The following is a 22,876-nucleotide window of genomic DNA, read 5'->3' as shown; positions in this document are numbered from 1 at the left end:
TACGCTTCAGGGGAGTGTTTTTCACTGTTATTTTAAAATCTTTTTAGGTTGTTAATTGTTTTTTTTATCCCCAAAGAAAAGCATAGTTTATGTAAATGCTGTGGCATACTTGATATTTTTAACTGACTTTTTAATTTGAGTAATCGATTAATCATTTTTTTGTGGGTTAGAGTACTCTAATCTGAACAACACACGCTTTTTGAACATTTAATTTCAAACCGTTAGCATTAATAACAACAGTAGTTGCTCCAACTTTTCTGAGAATGTTTTCCTCTAGATGTTGGAACATGGCTGTGGTGATTTACTCCCATTCAACCCCAGAGCATCAGTTTGGTCAGGTTGGGTGAAGGGTCTAGCTCATAGTCACAGAGGTGTTCAATGATGTTCAGATCTGTGCTTTGTGCAGGCTAGAATAATTAATCCATTTCTTTATGGATATCACTTTTATGTGCAAGGGCATTGTCAAGCTGGAACAAAAAAGGGCCTGAATCTACTGGATTTGTGTAAGCAGATTGCATGAGTCTATGATTGATTTTATGCACCGCTTTTGTTTCAGAACATAGTTGAAATGTAAAAATTTATTGATATCTACATGTGCATTTCTTTGGATGCAGTGGATGGAGTAAAACATTTTTATGGAATGCTTAATCTTAGTTTATATACAAAAAAATTCTAAATGTTCTGAAGAATATTCCTTGCACACTAGAATTTTTATTTTATCGCACAGCCTTTACACTTTCTGATGCTGGGTTCAACATTGCCCATTGAAAGGCCTTGACAATCTATAGATCTCAGAAATGCAAGGGTGTAAGGGTGGCAATATTTTTGGCCTTTTGACTGTACACACATATACACATGGTTGCTCAACCATTGCTAAACAACTGCAGGTGCCTCTGCATGGGGTCTGAGACAGTGGGAAGATCCTGGCATTTCTCAGACATCTGCTGAACACACACACACACACACACACACACACACACACACATAAACACACTTTTGCTTTGAGATAATATGGCTCAGAAACAGTATTGCTAGTCCTATAGACTTTAACGTCTAGGGAAAGGGAGAGCTCCTCTGAAAATGAAAACTCTGGCAACATTTACTCCCCCATCATGTCGTTCCAGACTTGTATGACTTTTTCTTCCACCAAAGGAGACATTTAGAAAAATGTCCATGTTGCTCTCTTCTATACAGTGAAAGTGGATGTGTACCAGGGGCGGTCAAGCTCCAAAGAGACCAAGAAGCAGCATTAAATCATCATTGAATCATCAATTTATTCCAAGTCTTCTGCATCCACATGATAGCTTTGTTTTGTTTAAGTTGTTGTTCACAGAAAATCATGAAAATCAGCCATGGTCACATTCGCTGTTATTGCAAGTAAAAGAGCAGCTCTGACATTCTGCTCAATAGCTTATTTTGTTTTCCACAGAAGAATGTCTTACATGATTGGAATGATAAGAGTACATGTTGACAAAATATGTATTATTTTGGGTGAAATATTTAAAGTTCAAGTTCGTGGACCTCCTGGAGTTGTTCAAATGTTCTGTGTTTGTGTTCTGTAGGAGATTTCTTCCGTGGATTTCCGCAGTAACTCCGTGTCCAGTCGGACTCCAACTCCTCCTGGACGATACTCGCCACAAAGTCCCATCGACCGAGAGCTGTCCATCTCCCCACGACGAAGGTATACACACATTTAAAACCTCAACATGTGTCTTTTTTCTCACATTGTCCATCTTTTCATCTGTTTCTTTCTTTCTGCTTTTTTCTCTTTCTGTCTGTCTTTTTTCTCAATCTGACTTTCTATCTGTCTTTTTCTTGCTATCTGTCTGTCCTTTTTCTATCTTTCAGTCTGTCTATCTTTGTCTCTTTCTCTTTCTGTTTTTCTGTCTTTTTCTGTTTCTTTCTATCAGTTTTTACTCTTTCTTTCTGTGTGTCTCTCTTCTTTTCTGTCTGTCGGTCTTTCTAAATTCAACTTGCTTTATTGGCATGGCATACAGCAAGTAATTACATATTGCCAAAGCATTACAAGAAAAACAAATGAATACAGTCAAATGGACTCGAACAATAAGACAAAACAATACTATACAAGAAACAACTAAGGAAACAAAGACATTTAATTGTGCTTGACGTATACAATAAAATATAAAAATAAGATTAGCTAAACTGCACATGTGTTCATTTAGTTTGTGGCATTTGTTAATGTGATTTGCCACTAAGAGTGAAGTGGATCCTTCAAGAAGGAAACCAATTTGAGATTTGCCGATGACATTATGTTTTTTAAAGAAAGATGAAAGTCGTGAGTTGATAATGGCACAAGTTAATGGTTACACAGATTCCCCTGTAGTTATTGGGTTCTTTTTTGACTGCATGTTTAAAGATTGGAGAGATAAGCCTTTTATTCCACACATCTGGAAAAACACCCAACATCAAGATCATGTTAAAGAGTTTCTGCAATTCATTATTCTGTCATTCTGTTTTTAGCATCTCATTTCAGGACCACAGGATGTGTTGGATTTAAGGGATTTCAGTTTTTCCATTAGTTCTAGTTTGGTTATTGGATAATCTTGTGAATTTTGGTTGTTTTTGATGCTTGACTCAAGAGTATTAAACCTTTCAAGGATTTTTCATTTAAATGACCAATTTGATGTGTATAGAGTTTTTTTTTAATAATCTTTCCCAATTTTGCCATCTTGTATGGCTAATTCTTGTGATTTTGTAGTGCCTTATCCATTCCATAGTCTCCAGAACTGAATCGGGTCTATTGTGTTTTCAATGTTCTTTAGGGTATAAAGTGTCTTTTTGTTTTCTTTAAGAAGTCTTGAGTGTTCTTAATGTAACACCTTGTTGTCTGGAGTTTTGTGTTTTGGTTTGAAATCAATCTTATTTCTTGCCTAATTGATTTACAATCACGGTCAAACCATTTTTAAGGGTTTTGTTTAGTGCCTCTTTTGTACTCATTTGATTTTGTTTCCCTTAAATTTGCTTTTTTTGATGTACTTTCCAAAGTGTTATAAGTGTGTTTGATAGCCAAATCATCATCTTGATTGTAAGCGTATGTTGAGTTATTAAATGTTCTGATAGAATTGACTATTTCATTTGAATTTAATGTTTTTATCAGCCACAAAATTAAAACCACCTGCTTAAAATTGTGTAGGTCCCCATCATGCCGCCAAAACAGCGCCAACCCGCATCTCAGAATAGCATTCTTCTCACCACAATTGTACAGAGCGGTTATCTGAGTTACTGTAGACTTTGTCAATTCAACCCAGTCTGGCCATCTCTCATCAACAAGGCATTTCTGTCCACAGAACTGCTGCTCACTGGAGCTTTTGTCTTCGAGAGACTTTTGTGAAAATCCCAGAAGATCAGCAGTTATAGAAATACTCAAAACTGCCCAACTGTCACCAATAATAATCCACGCAATTATCTAATCAGCCAATTGTGTGGCAGCAGTACAGTGCATAAAATAATGCAGATATGGGTCAGGAGCTTCAGTTAATTTTCACATCAACCATCAGAATGGGGAAAAATGTGATATCAGTGATTTAGACCATGGCATGATTGTTGGTGCCAGACGGGGCTGGTTTGAGTATTTCTGTAACTACTGATCATATAAATCTTCTATAATTCTTTCTTTCTTTCTTTCTTTCTTTCTTTCTTTCTTTCTTTCTTTCTTTCTATTTTTCTCACTTTGTCTATCTTTCTATTTGTATTTCTGTCAGTCTTTCAATCTGTCTTTTTCTCCCTCTGTCTGTCTTTCTTTCTGCCTGTCTTTTTTCTTTTTCTCACTTTGTCTTTCAATCTGTCTTTCAGTCTATTTCTTTCTTTCTATCTGTCTCTATTTCTCTCTCTTTCTGTGTCTGTCTTTTTATATCTTTGTCTTTCTGTCTGTCTTTTTCTTTCTTTCTATTTGTCTTTCAATCTCTTTCTTTTTGTCTTTCTGTCTTTCACTCTTTGTCTTTGTATTTTTCTCACTTTGTCTAAAACTGGCAGTTATGCACTGGGTGGCGCTGTTGAGTGTGGACACAAGTTGATCACTTTTGTTAAACAAATCGTTCTGTCGGGATGTTTAGATGGACACCAAAAAGTGGTTTGTTGCGATGTGGCTTACTGCGAGAAAGCTGGGTTCCTGTTTAAATGTACTGTATAAACGGTGTACTCTTTACTCCCATAAATGTGCAGCTCGACAGAAAGCAGCATCCCTGTTGCAATGTAATCCCTGCGACGCTTCTCTAAACAACAAACATGCCGTCCGAGAAAGACTATGCTAGCTGAGGTAAGGGACATTCCATCATTTAAACTGGTGTGTATAAATGAGTATAGTTCACTGAGCACGTGGACACCCCCCCACCCCCCATTGCTTGTTTAAATGTTTTCAGCAAAAAAACACAGGACATAATATAGCTTGTTTTTTATATAATTAGATGCTTGTTTTTCTGAAACGGTGTTGTAAAGCTCGTCTTTAAGGTGGGAAGGAGGACACTGGGAACAGGGCTTCCAAAACAGGGGTAAGGCTTTAATTGACACACACACACACACAGCAGTGCTCAACAAACATAAACTTTTTTAACTTAAACGTCTTACTCTCATGTAGCGTATGTCAACACTGGACTGACGTGTCACACCCTCTCTTGAGGCTCTGTGGCTGCTGCCTTTTTATGCCGCTCTGCCCTGGCTTACTGAAATTAGACACAGGTGTTAGACATAATCTAGCTCAGGTATAAGCGCCCTTACCGCTTTCTCTCCCGGACGGGCGCTTGACCACGCCCCCGCTGCCACAGGTGTCAAATAATTTTACAACATCTTTCTCATTAATTAACTTCATTTAAATTATAAATTATAAAATATTTGAGTTTTCTTTTTTTATGAGCTTAAATATTCCAATACCAAATTACTGATGAGTGCCCATCCCTAGTCTTTGTCTATCTTTCTTTCTTTTTTCTCACTTTGTCTATATTTCTGTCTTTCTGTCTGCCTTTTTTTCTTTCCCTTTCTTTCTGTCTGTCTTTTTCTCTCTGTCTGTCAGTCATTCTTTCATTTTTTTCACATGGTCTGTCTGTCAGTTTTTATGTCTGTCTTTAAATCTGTCTTTTTTTCTCTATCTTTGTCTCTCCCTCTTTCTTTTTTCTGTCTTTGTTTTCTTTCTTTCTATCTGTCCTTTTCTGTCTCTCTGTGTGTCTTTCTGTCTGTCTGTCTCTTTTCTTTCTTTTTATCTGTCTTTCTGTCAGTTTTTCTTTCTATCTGTCTTTGTCCATCTTTGTTTCATTCTTCCTCCAGCTTCTCACTTTCTTGAAAAGTATTATATAATTTCTGCCCCTAATTGGCCCCCCACCCCTCTCACTCTTACACACCCATACACCCCACCCCTTTTTTGCTCAACCAATAATAAAATGTAAATCTGTTGGTCACGCCCTTATTCTGCAGTCAACCAATAAGATCTAACTCAAAATCACACCTTTCAGACTGAAACTATCATATCTCTTATGTCTCGTCGAGACTCGACAGAGGTGTGTGTGTGTGTGTGTTGTAGATGTGTGTGCAGTTGTCACTGTAGGCTCTGTTGTTGTTCCAACAAGAGTTGTAGTTGTTGCAAAGGAATTTGACTTTGTTTGCTATTGAGGTAAGTCTGACCCAATCTATTCAGATTCTGTTCTTCCTCGAAACTTGAGCTTCCAGCTGCTCTGGGGTTAGAGGAAATATCGTAATCTTAGACTAATGTTCTGCTTTTTGTTTGTGCTTTTGAGTACATGATGACAATGATGCTGATGTCGACTGTTTTGACTGCTCAATCTTGTGCTTGTTCAGTGATATCTTTTAAAAGATGGGAATTATAGCTCTTTAATGGGGTTACAGACCCAAGAAAAGTGCTTTTTATGCATGTAGCACAACTTTGTGTGGGTAATGCCGCCATTTAAATGTACAAGTACTCCGTTAATATTAATAACCTAGTTACATTGCATTGACTGCAGTACTGTTTCATACTGTACAAGAGGAGAGAAATTGTGCTGGGAACCAGAGCTGGACAAATGGGAATGTTAGTGGGCCCCCTTGTGACAAGAGGAGCCCACTAAGGTCTCCTATAGAAGTGGCTCCCAGCTGGTTTTGCTTTAAGAACCAGATTTTACATTGATCTTGTAGTGTCAAGTCATGTTTTATCATGAAAAAGTAAACGCAACTGTCCTAATATATATATTTTTTTAAATGTATTATTACTGTGGCTACATGGCAAAGGCTGAAAAGGAAATTGACATTTTTGCTTTCTAAATGGCTCTTGATGTTTATGGTTTTATGCTCATATTTTCTTTTAACTTGCATAGAGTTGTTCATGAGGGCATGTCACACAACCGGTCCTTATTGGCATTCTTCTAATTTGGCTATAGCTTTCACCAAGTGACCGATGAATGCCATAGAATTTGATTGGACGTACATTCTTTGTCATTGTTTTTCCCTGCCTCTGACCCTATCAGAACAGACCTACAACCCATTTTTAGGTTGTGATCTACCAGCCCTACTTTTTGGTCCCAGGGGTCATGGGCCCACCTATAAAAATTTGTTTCAGGCTCTGTGAATTTAAGCAGCGACCCTTCAAGGAACTGAAGGTGCTTGGGAGAGTTTGCAAGGAAACACAAACTCACTGTCTGTTTTCAATTTGAATCATGTTCCATTCAAATGCTTGCGTGCAGATAGTGGATCTGAACACAGCATTTATTCTGAGATTTATAGTGTCCTCAAATGTTTTTATTTTCCCCCTCTTCCAGTTTTCACCAGTAATGGCTTTTCCAAATGCTTAATTCTCTTTTCTTTTCTTTTTCTGTCATGTCATATTTGAAAGTGTTATAGAAACACACACATGCTATGGGGTTCCACGGAAATGGAAAACTGAAAATATAACAGACTTTTTATTAGTATTTTACCTGAAAAAGTCATAGAAATGAATACAATCTTAAAAGTAATGGAAATGTACAGTTTCTAGTTTTCGGGTCTTTTGAATTAATCTGACAAATGGGTTCACAAATCTGTCAAATGATTCATTAGAGAATCAGTCTGAATCAAAATTATTTTAAGTAGTATATAAATAAATTAAAAACAATTCTCATTATTATTTATTTTGTTTTATCTTTCTCCCCTTTTTCTCCCAATTTGGAATGCCCAATTCCCACTACTTGGTCTTATCACGTGACTCGTTGTGCATGACACCACGGAGACTCTGCATGTGGAAGCTCATGCTACCCTCCGCGTTCCACACACAACTTTTCACGTGCCCCATTGAGAGCGAGAACCGCTAATCGTGATCACATGGAGGTTACTTCTTGTGACTCTACCCTCTCTAGCAACCGGCCAATTTGGTTGCTTAGGAGACCTTGCTGGAGTCACTCAGTCATTCAATCGAACTTGTGACTCCAGGGGTTATAGTCAACGTCAGCACTCACTGAGCTACCCAGGCCCCCCCATTTTCTCTAATTATTAAAATATATTTTAGCATTTATAATTATCCAGTTATCAAAATTGACTGGAAAAGGCATGGAAAAGTCATAAATATTGGTCAAAACCCTGATGCTAGCACAGAATTTAACATGCTTATAAACATGTTAGCAATGACAAGCTTGTCATGCAGGTTTCTTGTGACAGCCACACCCAGATACTCAATAAACCCTTAAGACAACGAGTGGACACTAAAGGCTCATACGCTTTTTCATATCAAATCTGATTTGGCTTTGAATTTCTAGTTTTTTTTTTGTTTTGTTTTTCACCTCTTTCTCATATTAAATTATACAGCAATTGCTTCTTTTAAGTTCAAGAAAGTTTTTTATGCCATGACCTTTGTACACTACTATAGTTTTGACAACATTGTTTTCATAGCAGACTCCACCTAAACTATCAAAGCAGGGCCACTAATACAATACAGAGATCAGAGTAATCAACCGGTGTTTTTATCCTGATGATTGCATAAGTGTAATTGTGTTTGGATGAGGGATGTTCTGCCAAATTAACATTTCAATAAGCCCTAACTAAAATACAAAGGCTCTGTGGGATCTGGATTAAATCTGGATTAACCGGTTTACACTGCACTTTTCACATAGGCGTCGATGCGTTGATTGGTATGCCAGGTTGTTTACATTTAAAACAACTATGTAGGAATACACAAGAACTTTTGCGTGCCTGTCTTTGCGGTTTGTGTGTGGCTAAAATCTTACAGTAAGTAATCTCATATGTTTGAATTTTTTTCAAAAGGAATGCTCGGTTAAATAAAAATAGCATATTATAAAAGCATTTTACAGCTTTTAAATCAGCCATGTACATAAAATGTATCTGTAAATCTCCTGCTGGTTGGCTTCTGTAACTAAAATCTAAGCAGCTCATTACCTTATATTTAGGCTTGAAACACACAGTGCAACTCAATAAATCTCTTGCCAGTTTTTTTTAATATGTGAAAAGCTGGCTGATTTATGTTATGGATGTTCTTTACCCATTATGACATGTAAATAGTGGCACAACCACTGAAGTCCACATGTAGCAACTTGTTAGCAACGTACATTTTACAGTGTCTTCAAAATAATGCATGAGGTTGTACAGTGCTGTACATTGAAGAACAAAAAGTATTTTCAAGTAATGTTCTTCACAGTCCTTAGTATTTCTTAAATCAAAAATCTCTTCTTCAAAAACAAATTTGAATTAGTTAGCACAGAAATCTCTGCTCAAGTACCTACTGGGTAATGTGGAATGACTTAACCCACAGCTTATTCTACAGATCTTTTTATCTGTATTTTCATGCTGTAAAGTACAACATGTTCAGGCTTTGAGGTGTCCTTAGTGGAGACTTTCACAGGCTAACATTTGAGGTTAAAGGAACATTCCAGGGCTTTTTTATCCCTAAAAAATGTTTCATTTCAGAAGTGAAGACTTGATCAGGTGTGCTTTTACATGCAAATTGAAATGCTGCGCAAGTGAAAAAAGCACAGCCAATCAAAACGTATTTGATGAAGCTGAACATTTTTTTATTTTATTTTTTTAAACTAATGAGGTCCCATTGTGGCCATGGCTAACCAACAAGACAACAAAAAACAAACATACCAATTGATGAACAAAATGTCTTTTGTTGTGATCACAGCTGTTTAGGATAAAAACTCTGATCAACATGGTAGGGAGAGAATTTTTCACATGTTAACAATGACAACTAGAGGTCGACCGATTAGTGGATTTTGACAATACTGATAACTAAGGTGGTGGAAAAGGATGATAACAGATTATTCAGCTGATGTACCTTACAGGTACAGAAAAGGCTACAAGAGTCAGAAATTTGATAAATTCCAGATGTGGTTTATTTAAAAAACTAAACAAAATCCCATTAATCACCAGATAAAAATGATCATAACACGAGACTTTTAACTAAAACAATCTTATAAGTCTCTACATTGAAGGATTTACCAAATTAAGCCTTTTATAGCCTATACACTCACTAGATTAATGTTTTTATTTATATGTATTCTACTAGATGAGGTTTAATGAGGAATAAGATGTATTATTATTATTATTCACAAAATATGAAGTTGGAGACCCGATGTGCTGACGGGGCACATCTCCATATAGTCTTTTTTTTTTTTTTCTTTCTCTCGTTTAAATTTAGAACACTTGATTATTTAATTAAAATATGCATTGAAGTAGATTAAAAATGTGGATGAACATTGTCAATGATGAAAGATTTGAATACAGCAAATCCCTACAAGATTGTTTTTCTTTCACATCTAGAGGCCCTTTCACATCTTTTTTCCTCATTGAAAGTGTTGTAGGAAGCCTCTAATTGTGAATTTTTAAGCATATTGTGAGGGAAATTTTGTATTTTGTTTCAGCTAATTTCTAATAACTGTAGTATCATTTAAATGCTTTAAAAGTTGCAATTTTGCTACAGTGGGTCTTTTGAGGATTAATGTGAGCTATAATCGGGCCCAGATGGAATCTGCTCATTTTTTCTGTGCTGATTTTAGGGGAATTCAGCATAACTTTGTGGAATAGCTGCAAACATGTTAAATGCAGCTGAGATTACCACTAGGGCTGCAACTAATGATTATTTTGATAATCGATAAATCTTCGATTATTTATACAATTAATCGGATAACAATTTTTTATTTTCTGTATTTTATTAAAATATGATTTTTCATAAAACTGAAATGATTAAGGGCTTAAGGATTTGTTTGATTTACATTCTGAATGCTGATTCTGATTAAGGAATTCTTGATTCTTTACTCTCACAAAATTTTGAGCAATGCCTGAATCATAAAAAGTTCCGTTTAAATGTATTATTATTATTATTATTATTATTATTATTATTATTATTTTCAGGACATATGTGAAACAGTTGCTTAACTTGTAAAACTTAACAAAAAATGCTCATCATTAAAGCGTAAAATGATCCATAGGGCATGGATTGGACAAAAAAAATGAGCCCAGCAGAGGGCAATAGCAACACGAGAATAGAAATATTATTATATCTGCTCAGCTAAAAATACATAATTATGTTAGATACACACAGTATGCTTGTACACGGTCTCTGATTATATACATTGAATTATTTTAATATTATAGTTTCTAAACTATTCTTTAAAAAAATTGTGGATGCTCATCCAGTAATGTTTGTCTGAGTATAAATTTACTAGTGAAATCGGACATTACATGATGTGGCATTATCAGGAGGACTTTCAAATATCAGGATCCTTAGCATTATTATACATTATATTCAGCATTACATACAGTTTAATATAGTACAATCATCTGTAAACCCTGTGCAAATTCACTCTCGTGCTGAAAAGACGCATCCCTGTGCTCACTGTAGTGCATGCGCTGACATGGGCAGGAGAAAACACTTTAAAACAGCTTGACTGCTGAGACTTCAGTCTAATATCCACGGAAGCTGCACAGTTGATTACATTGAAACTGAAATCGTGGTATGATGTTGGACAGTTTAATCAAAATGATTGCGCTCCCTTTCTCTATTGCGATCGGTTTGATTGACGTGGATGCATAAAAAGGAAGTGATGCGCTGGAGAGAAGCAACACTTAAGCGCATCAAACTAGCCACAGGTCTCCAGGTCACATTCATGCATTATAATAGTGCTGATATAACTTACATGTGATCATTCTAGACTTGAACTGAATCATCATTATCATGCTGTTGTACAACATGACAACAAAAAAAAGACAACTTGAAGTCCAAGTTTAATGCTGAATTTAATGGTCATAGTTTTGCCATGTTGACCTCACCATTTGCATTAACCACTGAACCGCACCTGTACCACTGTGTAGTGAACTCTCTCTTTCTCTCTCTTAGCTCGGACTTTGCCATGCAGAGGTTTGACAGAGACTCTGAAGTGTATAAGATGATTCAGGAGAACAAGGAGTCCCGTACAGCTCCTCGCCAATCCAACACCTTCAAGATGCTACAGGAGGTGCTAGAGGCTGATGAGAAAGGTGAAAGAGACGCAAACTTTCCGACAAACCTTTACAGGCACTGAGCCAGCAGTTGCATTTATAAAATTGATGAATGCTTTTTTTAAGAAAGGTATGAAAGATATGATTTGAAATGATTCTTGCAGAGCCAGACTTTTGGCGAGCAGCATAAAGTCTCATCCGTTCTGCTGTTATTCTGGCCAAGAACCACCCAATTAGACAGGATGAGATCTTTTGACCGCCTTGTAAACCAACCAAAATTATGTAGAAACCAGCCGATCAGATTAGAAGTTGCGGTTTTGCTGTCTGTATGTGCTCCGAGGATCAAGGTGTAAGTGTGTGTTGTGGCTTTCGGGTTAAAGGTGAAGTCTAAATGACCTTTGGTTGGATCTTGCATTAAGAATGGTCTTGAGTGTAAACATTCCTCACACTCAGCGCCACATCGTGTGATGCTTTGATTCTGTGTTGCTAATGGTTTTACAACAGATTAACAAACAGCTGGTTACACAGTCCCATCATGAGGAACATTTTAGATTGAAAACATAGTGAAAACTCCTACAGATAAAGGTGGATGCAGAAAGACATTGAGGTAGGGTGGAAGAAAGAGTGTTTTATATATTTTTGGTTTATTATTTATTTGTTTGTACTCACAGAGGCAGCCATCCAGTTTCCAGGGAATCTCTCGCCAAGCCCATCCAAGACCACGTCCACTTCTGGTGGGCAGAAACACCACACCTGTGAAAAATGTGGCACCAGCATTGTGTAAGATACACACAACAAACAGTGCACTGTGATGTTTAGCTATTAGGGTAGAATAGTTCTCTCATTTGTTTGAAGATGAAATTTCAATTGAGATAAAATTATAAGTAGGCCTACCTAGACGCAAAGGAATAGTTTGCCCAAAAATGAAAATTCTTTAATTTACTCACCATCATGTTGTTCCAAACCTGTATGACTTTCTTCCGTGGAACAGATAAGGCGATGTTAGACAGAATGTCACTATTCACATTCATCTTTTTTTTTCCATATAATGAAAGTGAATGATCACTGAGGCTAGCTTTCGGACTAACATCTCCGGCTGCTTAGAAAAATGCTATGCGAGCTAAAAAAAACAAAACAAAAAAGCCACACACATATTGAAATAGCAGCTTTAGTTTTAAACAGGGTGTGCAAAAAGCTACAAACTAGAAACCTACACCATGTTCTACTGCCAATAAAAAAGTACTTTAAGAATGTTTACACTTGAAAAAAAGATCCTAATTCTCGTTTTGTTGAACCAATAGAGAAAAAGAACCCAATTGTCTTAAAAACTTAAAAAGATGCCTTCACAAGTTGTTTAATTTTTATTTTAATCCACAACACATGTGGACGTCAAAGTTTTTTTTTTTTCAGTGTAATAATCACACAATGCCATTTAGTGATTTTGATTTAATTGAATGTGCAGCTGTTAAAGGGATAGTTCACCCAAAATGTTAATTCATTAGTGTTTACTCACCCCCGTGTTGTTCTTGACACACATGACTTTCTTTTTTGTTACACAAAGGGACATTTAAAAAAAAAAAAGAAGTTATGATATACAATGGCAGTGGATAGTGATTTTCGAGTACTCTTGTTCAAAAAAATAAGGCTGGACATAGAAATGCATCTCCTATTTAACTTCAAAAACTCTTCAGACAGTTTTGTAAGTTTAGTTCTCTTGTGTATGCAGCTTCTCTCAGTCCCGCGAGTGGGGGCTTCATGAACTGCTGCTCTCATGCACTCTCATGAACACGCACAGGAGAGCAACTGTTGGTGAAGATTTTTACGAAATAATTAATTACAGTTTGTTCCAAAACAGAATATGTCTTATGGGTTTAGAACAATACGAGAGTAAACAACTGAATTTTCATTTTTGGGTGAACTATACCATTATCTTATGAGATTGTGTTTACCATCTCTATTTATGATTGAAAGGCAGCTCACTAGGATTTCGGAACTGCCAATTTGTGTGTCAGTGACTAAAAGTGGAAGTTCATGCACTGGTTTAGTGCCTGATTCTCTAAAGGAATTATGCAGATCAGGCAACTGCGCGAACACGGCCACAGAGTTTATGCTGAACGAAATTTGCTAGGCACAATTATGATCTTGATTGCTGGAAGTTTATGAGCTCTGTATTGTAAAGGATGCAGCAGACCACCACTGTCTGGCTCGCTATGATGGTCGTGCTAGTGCTGGTTCAGCACTGATTGCACCTGCTTAGATTGTGGGTGGCTGGTGAATATGATGCAGGTTTTTGTGCGGAAATATTATGCTTAAAAGTGGTGTAACTGTTTAGTGAATTTGCCTAATTTTTTGCCTTTCAGCACCCAGGCCGTGCGTATCATGGACGATCGCTTCCGTCACCCAGAGTGCTACACCTGCACAGAGTGTGGACTCAACCTAAAGATGCGTGGCCACTTCTGGGTGGAAGATGAAATGTTCTGCGAGAAGCATGCCCGAGAAAGATACCAGGGCTCCAACAGTGGCCTTCAACCCGTCGTGTCCTCTCGCAAATGAGATGTCCAATCAGCCACCCTCCTGACATCGCCTCCAGCTCTTCTGGTTGGCTGGGATCACATCGAGAAGGAGAGGACTGTGATGTCATGGTTACATTGTCTAATGGGAGCCAAATAAAATGTTTGCCGTCACAAAGCTTTGGGACCCAGTGCGGTCGTGTCCTCTCCTTCAGTTATTATGACACCCCACTGTTAGAGACTTTGATCTATAGAATTGCAAAGGTGAAAAGGAGTTTATATAAGTGCCTACATTAGTATTTCTGAAACAGTTAGCAAATTACGGTTTAATTTTTACATAGCCTTCCTCTTCCATATGTTGTATTACGCATTCAAAACAGCTTTTGTTATACATAGACATTTAAAGGAATAGTTCAACCAAAAATACAAATTCGGTCATCGTTTACTCACTATAATGTCTTTGCAAACCTGTATGACTTACTTTCTTCAGTGGCGCACATGAGAAGATGGGACTTACAGCCTTGGCCACTTTCTTAGAAACTAAAATTCTGACATCTCCAATTGTGTTTCAAGGAAGAAGGAAAGTCATACAGGTTTGGAACAACACAAGAGTGATTACAATAACTGATGACAATTTTCATTTTTGATGAACTATCCCATTATCTTGGGTTTAAATTAGTTTTTTTTTTTTAAATGTTAGAGCTTTTCCATAGACTCAAACAATGAGCTGTGACAAGTATGCACAAGCAGTGCTAATGCACACAGGACTGGTTTCCTTAGTGTGTCAGTGTGCGTGTGTGGATGCGTGCACATATGTATTGTGACTATTTGGGTGTATATGCACTTGAAGGGTTTGATGATTACTTGGAAGTGATTCTTAGTTTGATTAAAATGCCTCCCTTCATAAAAAAGCAGCTATTGTCCACAACAAATTCCCCATCCACACAAAAGCACACGTATTTAGAATTCTACATAGAATCTTTTCCATTTGCTTTGTTTTAAACAAGGGAAATCTAAAGAGTCATGATATATAATTTTTTTTTGTGTAAATATGTTTATTTTTCACCTTAAACTCTATGTAGACCAAGCAGAGAGTTTTGCTTGCACGTGTTTGTATTTTCAGGGTTGCATGGTTGTTTCTTCCATATAAAGCAGTTTCCTTCAAATGCAAGAGAATAGAGTATGATATTTGAATCACAGTTCACAGAAACACATCTCTCTCACCTGTGGATCAAATATGTTGAACAGTGAATCTTCACGTTTTGTTTGTAGGGTTGGACACAATCGCTTTACCTTTTCTGTTTCAAATAAACAACTTTAAATATCAATGCATATTTGAGTGAATTGTGTTTTATTGTGTTAATCGTATTGGTAGTGCTTGTAAAGCATTTACAATTAACAATGAATCAATTGCCACTTTAAGCAGGCATGTATAAACATAATATACATACTAGTTAAACCATGATTAAAAAATTGAAAGATACAAACATACACATTTTTTTAAATTATAAGAAAAAAAATCCTTCCCAATTCCAAATGTGCTTTTAAGTCCTCGGTCTCATAGTGATTCGCCTCAATCCTGGTGGAGGACGACGAATCCCAGCTGCCTCCGCATCTGAGACCGTCAAACTGAGCATCTTATCACGTGTCGTGTTGAGGGCATTGCCATGGAGACATAGCGCCTGTGGAGGCTTCACGCCATCTGCAGTATCCACACTCAGATCTCCACACTCCCCACCGAGAACGAACCACATTTTAGCAATTATTGCCAGCTAGCTAGAAACAATCGAGCTACCTTGACGTTGACAAACTGGCAATTGTGTCGCCACGTACTTCAGCCATTCCACCAGAATGGTTGGCTAACCGTTCTGGGAAATCGGTGCCGAGAACCATTTGTAATCATGCCATGTGGATCTGTGTTTGAGTGGAAATGCTACTTTCACCATTCCTCACCGTGCCCAGAACTGTTCGGCCCGACGGTGTCAGAAGCGTCTAATGATTCAGCCATGAAACTCTACATGGTGCAACTAATAATTTTTGGTTTGAACTTAATCAATTAGGCAATCAGCTTGCATACTCTCTGACCCAAGCTGATAGGTCCTTTGACATTTCATCTGTTAACCAATCAACTGGTGTACTCTCGATTTCTCTCAGTTGTTAGCTGGTTAGTCAGTCTCATATGCAAGTTTATTCTCTGAAACTATACTCTCCTCCTCCCCAGTACCACCTGTCTAGATCTGCTTCTGGGGGATTGTACAGTATGTATGTTTAATTGTGCAGCAGCAGGAGCCTGTCCTAGATTCGTGATGCTTGCATGTACATGCTCAACGCAGCATGTCAGTGTATATTCTAGCAGTAGCAAGCAGCAGCAAAGCAGATCTAGTCCACCAAGACCATACCAATCAACTTGTAATATCCATTATAACACCTTAAATTAATGAATAGACTTGTCATGACTGAAATATTTCTTTTGCTCATACTTTGAGTTAGGAGTTTGTTCAAATCCTCAACCCGAAATATAGAACTTTGGCACATTCGTCGCTCACCTGCGTTTGTGCTACGCAGGGGCAGACTGGCCATAGGGAGAACCTGGAAACATGGCCAAACGGTTAGGTTTTTTGGAAAGCATCTCAAATTAATTGACAATTTATTTTACTGATGCAATTTTAAGTGTGCAATTTGTACAGCTTGATGAAACATTGAATGTAGTGGGTGGTCAGGCCATTGACAGTAGTGTAATCCTGGAACAGTGCCTTAATAGTAACTTGATTAGAGCAGGGATTGGCAGCCAATAAAGGGGCCAGAGCAGAGGTACTGTAATGAGAGAATTTCCTGAAGTTGAATAGCAGCGTTTTAGATGACCTCAAAGAGATGTGTATTACAATAGATCCAGAATTGACTATAGTGGCAAGGAGGGAGTTGCAATAGTCTAGCCATGATATGGCGTTTGACTAGTCAGATAAAGATTTGATAAGGTAAGTCTTTTCTGGGGAAAGTGGAGCTCAGTCTTCACTAGATTGAAAATGAGGTAATCGTATTCAATTTAATAGGCATATAGAGATCCTGACATCCCATATGGGTTGTAAAGGCCTACAACACATTTTGGCCAATATTTTGAATTGCACTGCATATTTTGGATGCCTCTCTTATTTGAAGGGATAGTTCACCCCAAAAGGAAAATTCTTTCATAATTTACTCACCTCATGCCATCCCAGATGTGTATGATTTCAACAATATTTCATCTTTGTAGCTCTATACAATGCAAGTGAATGGTGACCAAACCTTTCAAGCTTCAAAAATCCCAAAGGCAGCATAAACATAATATGTATGACTCCAGTTAAATCTGTCTTCAGAACTGATAAGAGAGGTGTGGGTTAGAAACAGGTAAATTTGTAAGTCATTTTTAACCATAAAGCTCCACTGAAATTGGAGTAAAAAAGATTGAAATATTGATCTGTTTGTCACCCAACGTGATTGCATCACTTCAGATATATATTAAACCACTGGAGTCATATGGATTACTTTTATGCAGCCTTTATGTGATTTTTGTAGCTAAAAAGGTCTGGTCACCATTCACTTGCATTGTATAGACCTATAGATCTAAAATGTACTTCTAAAAATCTTTGTTTATGTTCTGCAGTAGAAAGTCAGCCATACACATCTGGGATGGCATGAGCAGTTGGTGGGTACACCAACTGCTAATAATGGAACTTCGCTAAATCCTGTGCTGTTATTGGCTGTGTTTAGCACATGTTGCTCTGCATAGCTTTCCAAGTTTTTAACCAAGTAATGCAGTTTTTAAAGAGGCTGTAGTGTTTGTTGCACTCCAAAGGGCAGATGGAGATGGAAATTTTTTTTTAATAAACATATGTCATGTCTAATGTATGTAAAGATTTTTTGGTCACTTTAAACTAAGCATTCTACAAACCTAATGACTCGTGATAAGGAACTAATTATTTATAATATTTCAGTAAAGATTGGAGCTAGAATTTCCTCCTTAACTGCACAAATTTTGACCTCTGCAATTTGGAAATCTGCATTACATTTAGAGGTGTGCCTACTGTTTTACAAACTTCATTCTTTTTGTCCACTAGAGAGCAGTAGAGATGTGTTTCTTCTGATTATATGAATTGCCTGATTCTCTGTAAATAAATACAAAACAAATAATAATAATAATAATAAAAAAATTATTAGCAGGCCATTACAAAAGTAAACTAAATTTGTATTAAAATTGTTTTGGTAGTTGTAATAGCAAAATTGTTAATGCCAATTGAGTCTGTTGTTCGGTCACTGTTGAATTTTGTGTCAAGTGGTGCATTGGAAAACACCACTGGTGATTTTTAACTGGTGGTGTTGTGACCCCAAAATGTTTTGATAGGATCGTGCAACTGTAAACTGCAACTAACCATGTAACCGTGCATAGGATAGCAATAAATAGGCTTAACGCTTCCCATAACTTGTTGTTGATGTCTGTACTTGCAATAAGAACCAATGAGTGGAGCTTTTCAAATCTGCCTTTTCAGTTCAATAAAGACTTACTCTCTCATAACACCCTGAAAATGTCAACAGAACAATTTACATTGCTTGTCTGAGATGAATGAGCTGCCTGTGTTGTTTGATACTTTTGGAGATTGGCCTTACTCAGCAATCAGTTTCAGTCACGGTTGTTTTCTTTGTGTTTTCTTCACGTGTGCTCAGTCATACTTATTTCCAGACATCACCGTAATTAATCTTTCCCAGAAAGCCCATTAAACAGAAAGAGTGGGTAACACTAAAGACAGGAACGCTCTGGCGAACGGGGAAATGAGCGCAATCAGACATTTGTTAAACTGATTTCCTAATGGGACATGCTGACTAAATTGCTGATGTACCTTTAAGTGTTCTGTGCTTAACTCTCAATAGACTGTCACCATTTCCACCTCCTGCTCTCTAAAGTCTCTGTCATGGCTCTAGCGAGTTTGTTGGTTTGTTTTGTAATTTTTGATTCCTCATGTCTCACAGGCGTGGCCGGCATGCATGATCGGTGTTTCCATGGGAACACTGATTGTTCCCGGGGGAACACTGTTCATGCCACTGATTAGCATGCTGAGCAACACCTGTTCTCTCCTAATTCACTCCCTTCTTTAGCCTGTCCTGTTCTCAGTATCTTTGCTAGATTGTTGTTTGATGTGGATTACTAACCTCAATCTCTCTGCCTAGTTAGTCCTGTCTCATGTATCTATTGGTTGTCTGCATGTTGGGTGTGTGGTTGCCTGCAATGCTTGCGAGAATATGGTGTTGGCCAATTGGAGACGGCCTCAACCTTATTCAGGCCAGGTGCACTCCCATGGACGAAACAATGAACCTCAGGAACGAAAACGACATTGCGTGAAAAGCTAATTTCTCCAACTTGACAAAAGCTGATTCTCTAACAGTCACTGAAGCACCTGCCTGACATGCTGCACATGGTCCTAGATGTTCTGGGAGAAGATCAGAATATCATCAAGCTAAGCGTTGTGTAAATCTAATTTCGTAAAGACAGTCGCTCCCTGCAAGGGTTTAAAGGCTGAGGGTAGCGATTCTTCACCGTGATGTCATTCAGCCCTCAATAATCTATACAGGGTCTAAGCGAGCCATCCTTCTTCACAAAGAAGAACCCCACCCCTGCAGGCAAAGCGGAAGTGTGAATGAGACCGGCTGCCAGAGAATAATTAATATACTTGTTCATGGCCTCCCTCTCTGGAGCCGAGAGAATACAGCAATCCCAGAGGTGGCGAAGTGCCAGGAAGCAGTTCAATCGCACAGATGTATGGGCGATGAGGAGAAAGGTTTGCAGCATGGGACTGGTTGAACTCTGCCCTCAAGTCATGGTATGTAAATGGTACTCCAGATAAGTCTGCCGGTCCTGAAATTAAACACAAGACTGGACTAGGGAAACAGCAGAGTTAAGACAGTGTGACAAACAATAAGGACTCCAAGCAAGAACAGTGTTGGTTTGCCAATCTGTGTGGTTGTGATTCCCCAACACTACCGGTGCTGATGGAGGTTGAATAAGTTAGAAGGAACTGCTCCGTTTGATTTCCAGAGACGAAGGTGACCGGCTTAGTGGATTGAGTGATGACGAACAGCAGCGTGCCACTTAAGGTGTGGGCGGTGATGGGTCTTTCCAACTAGACCATAGGAAGTCGCCACTTAGAAGCCAATTTTAAATCCATAAATTTCCCTTCAGCTCCGGAATTAACTATGGCAGAAACCGTGTGACAGGCAGATCCATACTACAGCTGGGAAAAGTGTCCGAAGTCCAGTGGTTTTGTCCCTAAGTTGTTGCACTCACCAGTAACCCCTCTCCTACCAACAAACTATTTCTTTTACTAGACAGGAAGCAGAGAGATGGTCAGAAGCACCACTGTAAAAACACAGTCCATCAACAAGACATCGCTGTTTCTCCCTAAGTGAGCTTTGAGTTCTAGTGACTTGCATAGGCTCACTGTCGGCCGTGATGCTGGCGAGTTGGCTGGAGAGGCAGAACGGGTAGGAGGATAAGCCACCAGGGTAGGTCAACGGTGGCGATGGCGTAGGGTCAGGCGTTGATCGATTTGGATAGCCAAATCCACCATGTCATCAAAGCACGGAAGCAAATCCAAAGAATATATCTTGTCCAGAATGTTGTCGGAAAGACCATGCAGAAATCGATCCCACATAGAGTGGTCATTTCACTCAGAAGAAGCAGCAAGGGTACAAAATTTAATCACATAATCTGATACTCGTCGATCTCCTTGAGACAGTCCAGATAAAACCCTCACTGCCTCCCGACCTTGAGCTGAGCAATCAAACACTTGGCGGAGCTCCGTGTTAAAGGCATGATAGGAAGCACAGCAGGGATGTCAGTTGTCCAACATGGCAGTGCCCCATTTGCCAGCCCTTCCAGTGAGGAATGTAATGACGCTTCATCGTATCCGAAGCGAAAGTGGAGGGCTGTAACGCGAAGAACAGGGAACATTGTGAAAGGAATGCACTGCAGGATTCAGCCTCACCTGAATAAGGGACTGGAGGGGGAATGCAGGTTTCAAAGTGTCCAGGAGCCAGAGGAAATGCTGGAGTAGGTAGGGAAGCTTCCTGGGATGGGCCAGCATCAGGAGATCAAAACTACCAAAACAAAATTGATCCCGCACTTTAAATCTATGCCTGCATTAAACAGCCTATTAGAACAATAATGAGGCATAAAACAATTCATAAAATAAACACAATTAAAAAGGTAAAGGCATATCATAATGTTAAAATAGAATATTTCTTTTAAAATAAATGCTCTATTCTTCAAACTATCTGTTCATCCAAGAATCCTCTACATGCAGCAATGAAAGTGTTAGGCATATACCGTTCATTAAAGCTGCTAGTTTAGGACCTGTGAGGAGTCTGTTTCTCAAATTACTAATGTACTTGTATTCTTGTGCATTTGGGTTGTCCACTTCTCTCTCTGTCCTGGTTAATCAAGTTTGTTTTATTTTTTCAAATCAAAAGTGCATGGAATATCTTTCAAAAGATCAAAATGAATTTGAGGAGAAATATATATATTTTTTGGTTATTTTTATATCCGAAATTTGACTTGCAAGTGTAAAGCCACTTTGCAAATGCAAGTGTACTCGATACATCAGCTGGAAAAAAGACACTATATTGCGATTTCCGCACTTCATTAAGTAGCACAACAATTTGAACTGTTCTAACAAAAATAAATATTACTTTATTGCTAAGTTAACACATTCAATGTTTTCTAAAGGATTATGTGATTTTCTTAGAAAATATTAATGACACCTGAAAGGGGAGCGTTGCCATCATGGGTAAAAATGGTTTATTAAAATTAAAATTGTATTATATATAAAAGCATAAAATACATATAAATGAATAAATAGCCAAATCTACTGGATATTTCCCTTTGTTTTAATGAAAGGGCATTTGCTGTGAGCCACGCTAAACCACGCCCCCAACATTGTGCATGTGTGTGTGACTGCAGATCAGACATTCTCAAAGAAGAATACCAATACAAACGTCTCAGCATTTGTTTGTGCATTAAATTACACATACTGTATGACTTGTGTAATTGTAGATGGTATTGTGAGCAAAGAAAACCGTATATTCAAGCATTCTTCTGGTGCGTGGATTTGTGAATTGAGCATGTGTGGATCTCTTGCGTGCATGTGTGGATCTGTTGCCCATGGATTCCCATGTGCATCTGTCGATCTACTGCATGCATTTGATCTGGACACTCGCCAACACTGCGCAACCACAGATGCAGAAAATCCAACGCAATTATGTGTGGAACCCGCAAAGCTTTCGTGGGCTATTTTATGGAGAACAGTTATAAATACTCTTTATTCCCTTAACAAATGTAGCCAGTTTGAACAGGAACGCCGTTCCTCCTTGAAATTCATTCCATTCCCCTGCATTCCCCCTCATATCCAACCCTGAATAAAAGTAATCTTGAAGAAATTGATAAGCTTTTTCAAATGTGTTGATTAGAGCCAATGTCCACAGAGTTCCAGACAGAATTAAAACTGAGCCATCAAACAACTAATTCTAAGGGAGGACAGCCAAGCCTCAGCCGGATCCACTGCTTAAATAAATGTCCTTAATTCCGGGATGACATAACAATGTTGGTATGCAACAGAAGAATATTGGCCAAGACCTTGAAGACATTGTAACGGCAGTTGTTGCTGCTCCGATGCGACAGAGTGAGCATGCATGAGGTCGTACAGGTATCAGGACTGGCAAACAGCAGAGGCGGCTAGCAACCTGGATCCAGACCTCTGGCTTCTCTACCTTGATGGGTTTCATAAGGGCATACATTCGTTTGAAAACTCATCAGGACATGGAACCAAAAACAAGAAATAACTATTAGTATAGCAACACATTTGGTCTACAATACATTTCATCTACCCACATTCATTTGATTGACAATAAATGTCCAA

The 22,876-nt window shown here is 38.2% G+C and overlaps 1 protein-coding gene across 1 annotated transcript in view; it reads left to right on the top strand.

The window, feature by feature from the left end:
* The window catches only part of LOC127621506 (PDZ and LIM domain protein 2-like), a 125,222-nt gene extending 109,960 nt beyond the window's left edge, over positions 1 to 15,262 (top strand). Inside the window, exons 7-10 of the mRNA XM_052095145.1 lie at positions 1,563 to 1,681; positions 11,324 to 11,463; positions 12,096 to 12,204; positions 13,785 to 15,262. Coding sequence (XP_051951105.1) covers positions 1,563 to 1,681; positions 11,324 to 11,463; positions 12,096 to 12,204; positions 13,785 to 13,977 — 561 coding nt within the window. The 3' untranslated portion in view covers positions 13,978 to 15,262. The remainder of the gene's footprint in view (positions 1 to 1,562; positions 1,682 to 11,323; positions 11,464 to 12,095; positions 12,205 to 13,784) is intronic.
* The last annotated feature ends 7,614 nt before the right edge of the window (positions 15,263 to 22,876 follow it).

The sequence above is a fragment of the Xyrauchen texanus genome, chromosome 27 (assembly GCF_025860055.1).
Source record: "Xyrauchen texanus isolate HMW12.3.18 chromosome 27, RBS_HiC_50CHRs, whole genome shotgun sequence".
Taxonomy (NCBI): domain Eukaryota; kingdom Metazoa; phylum Chordata; class Actinopteri; order Cypriniformes; family Catostomidae; genus Xyrauchen; species Xyrauchen texanus.
The sequence above is the reverse complement of the archived record's forward strand: the minus strand, read 5'-3'. Positions and strand labels throughout refer to the sequence as shown.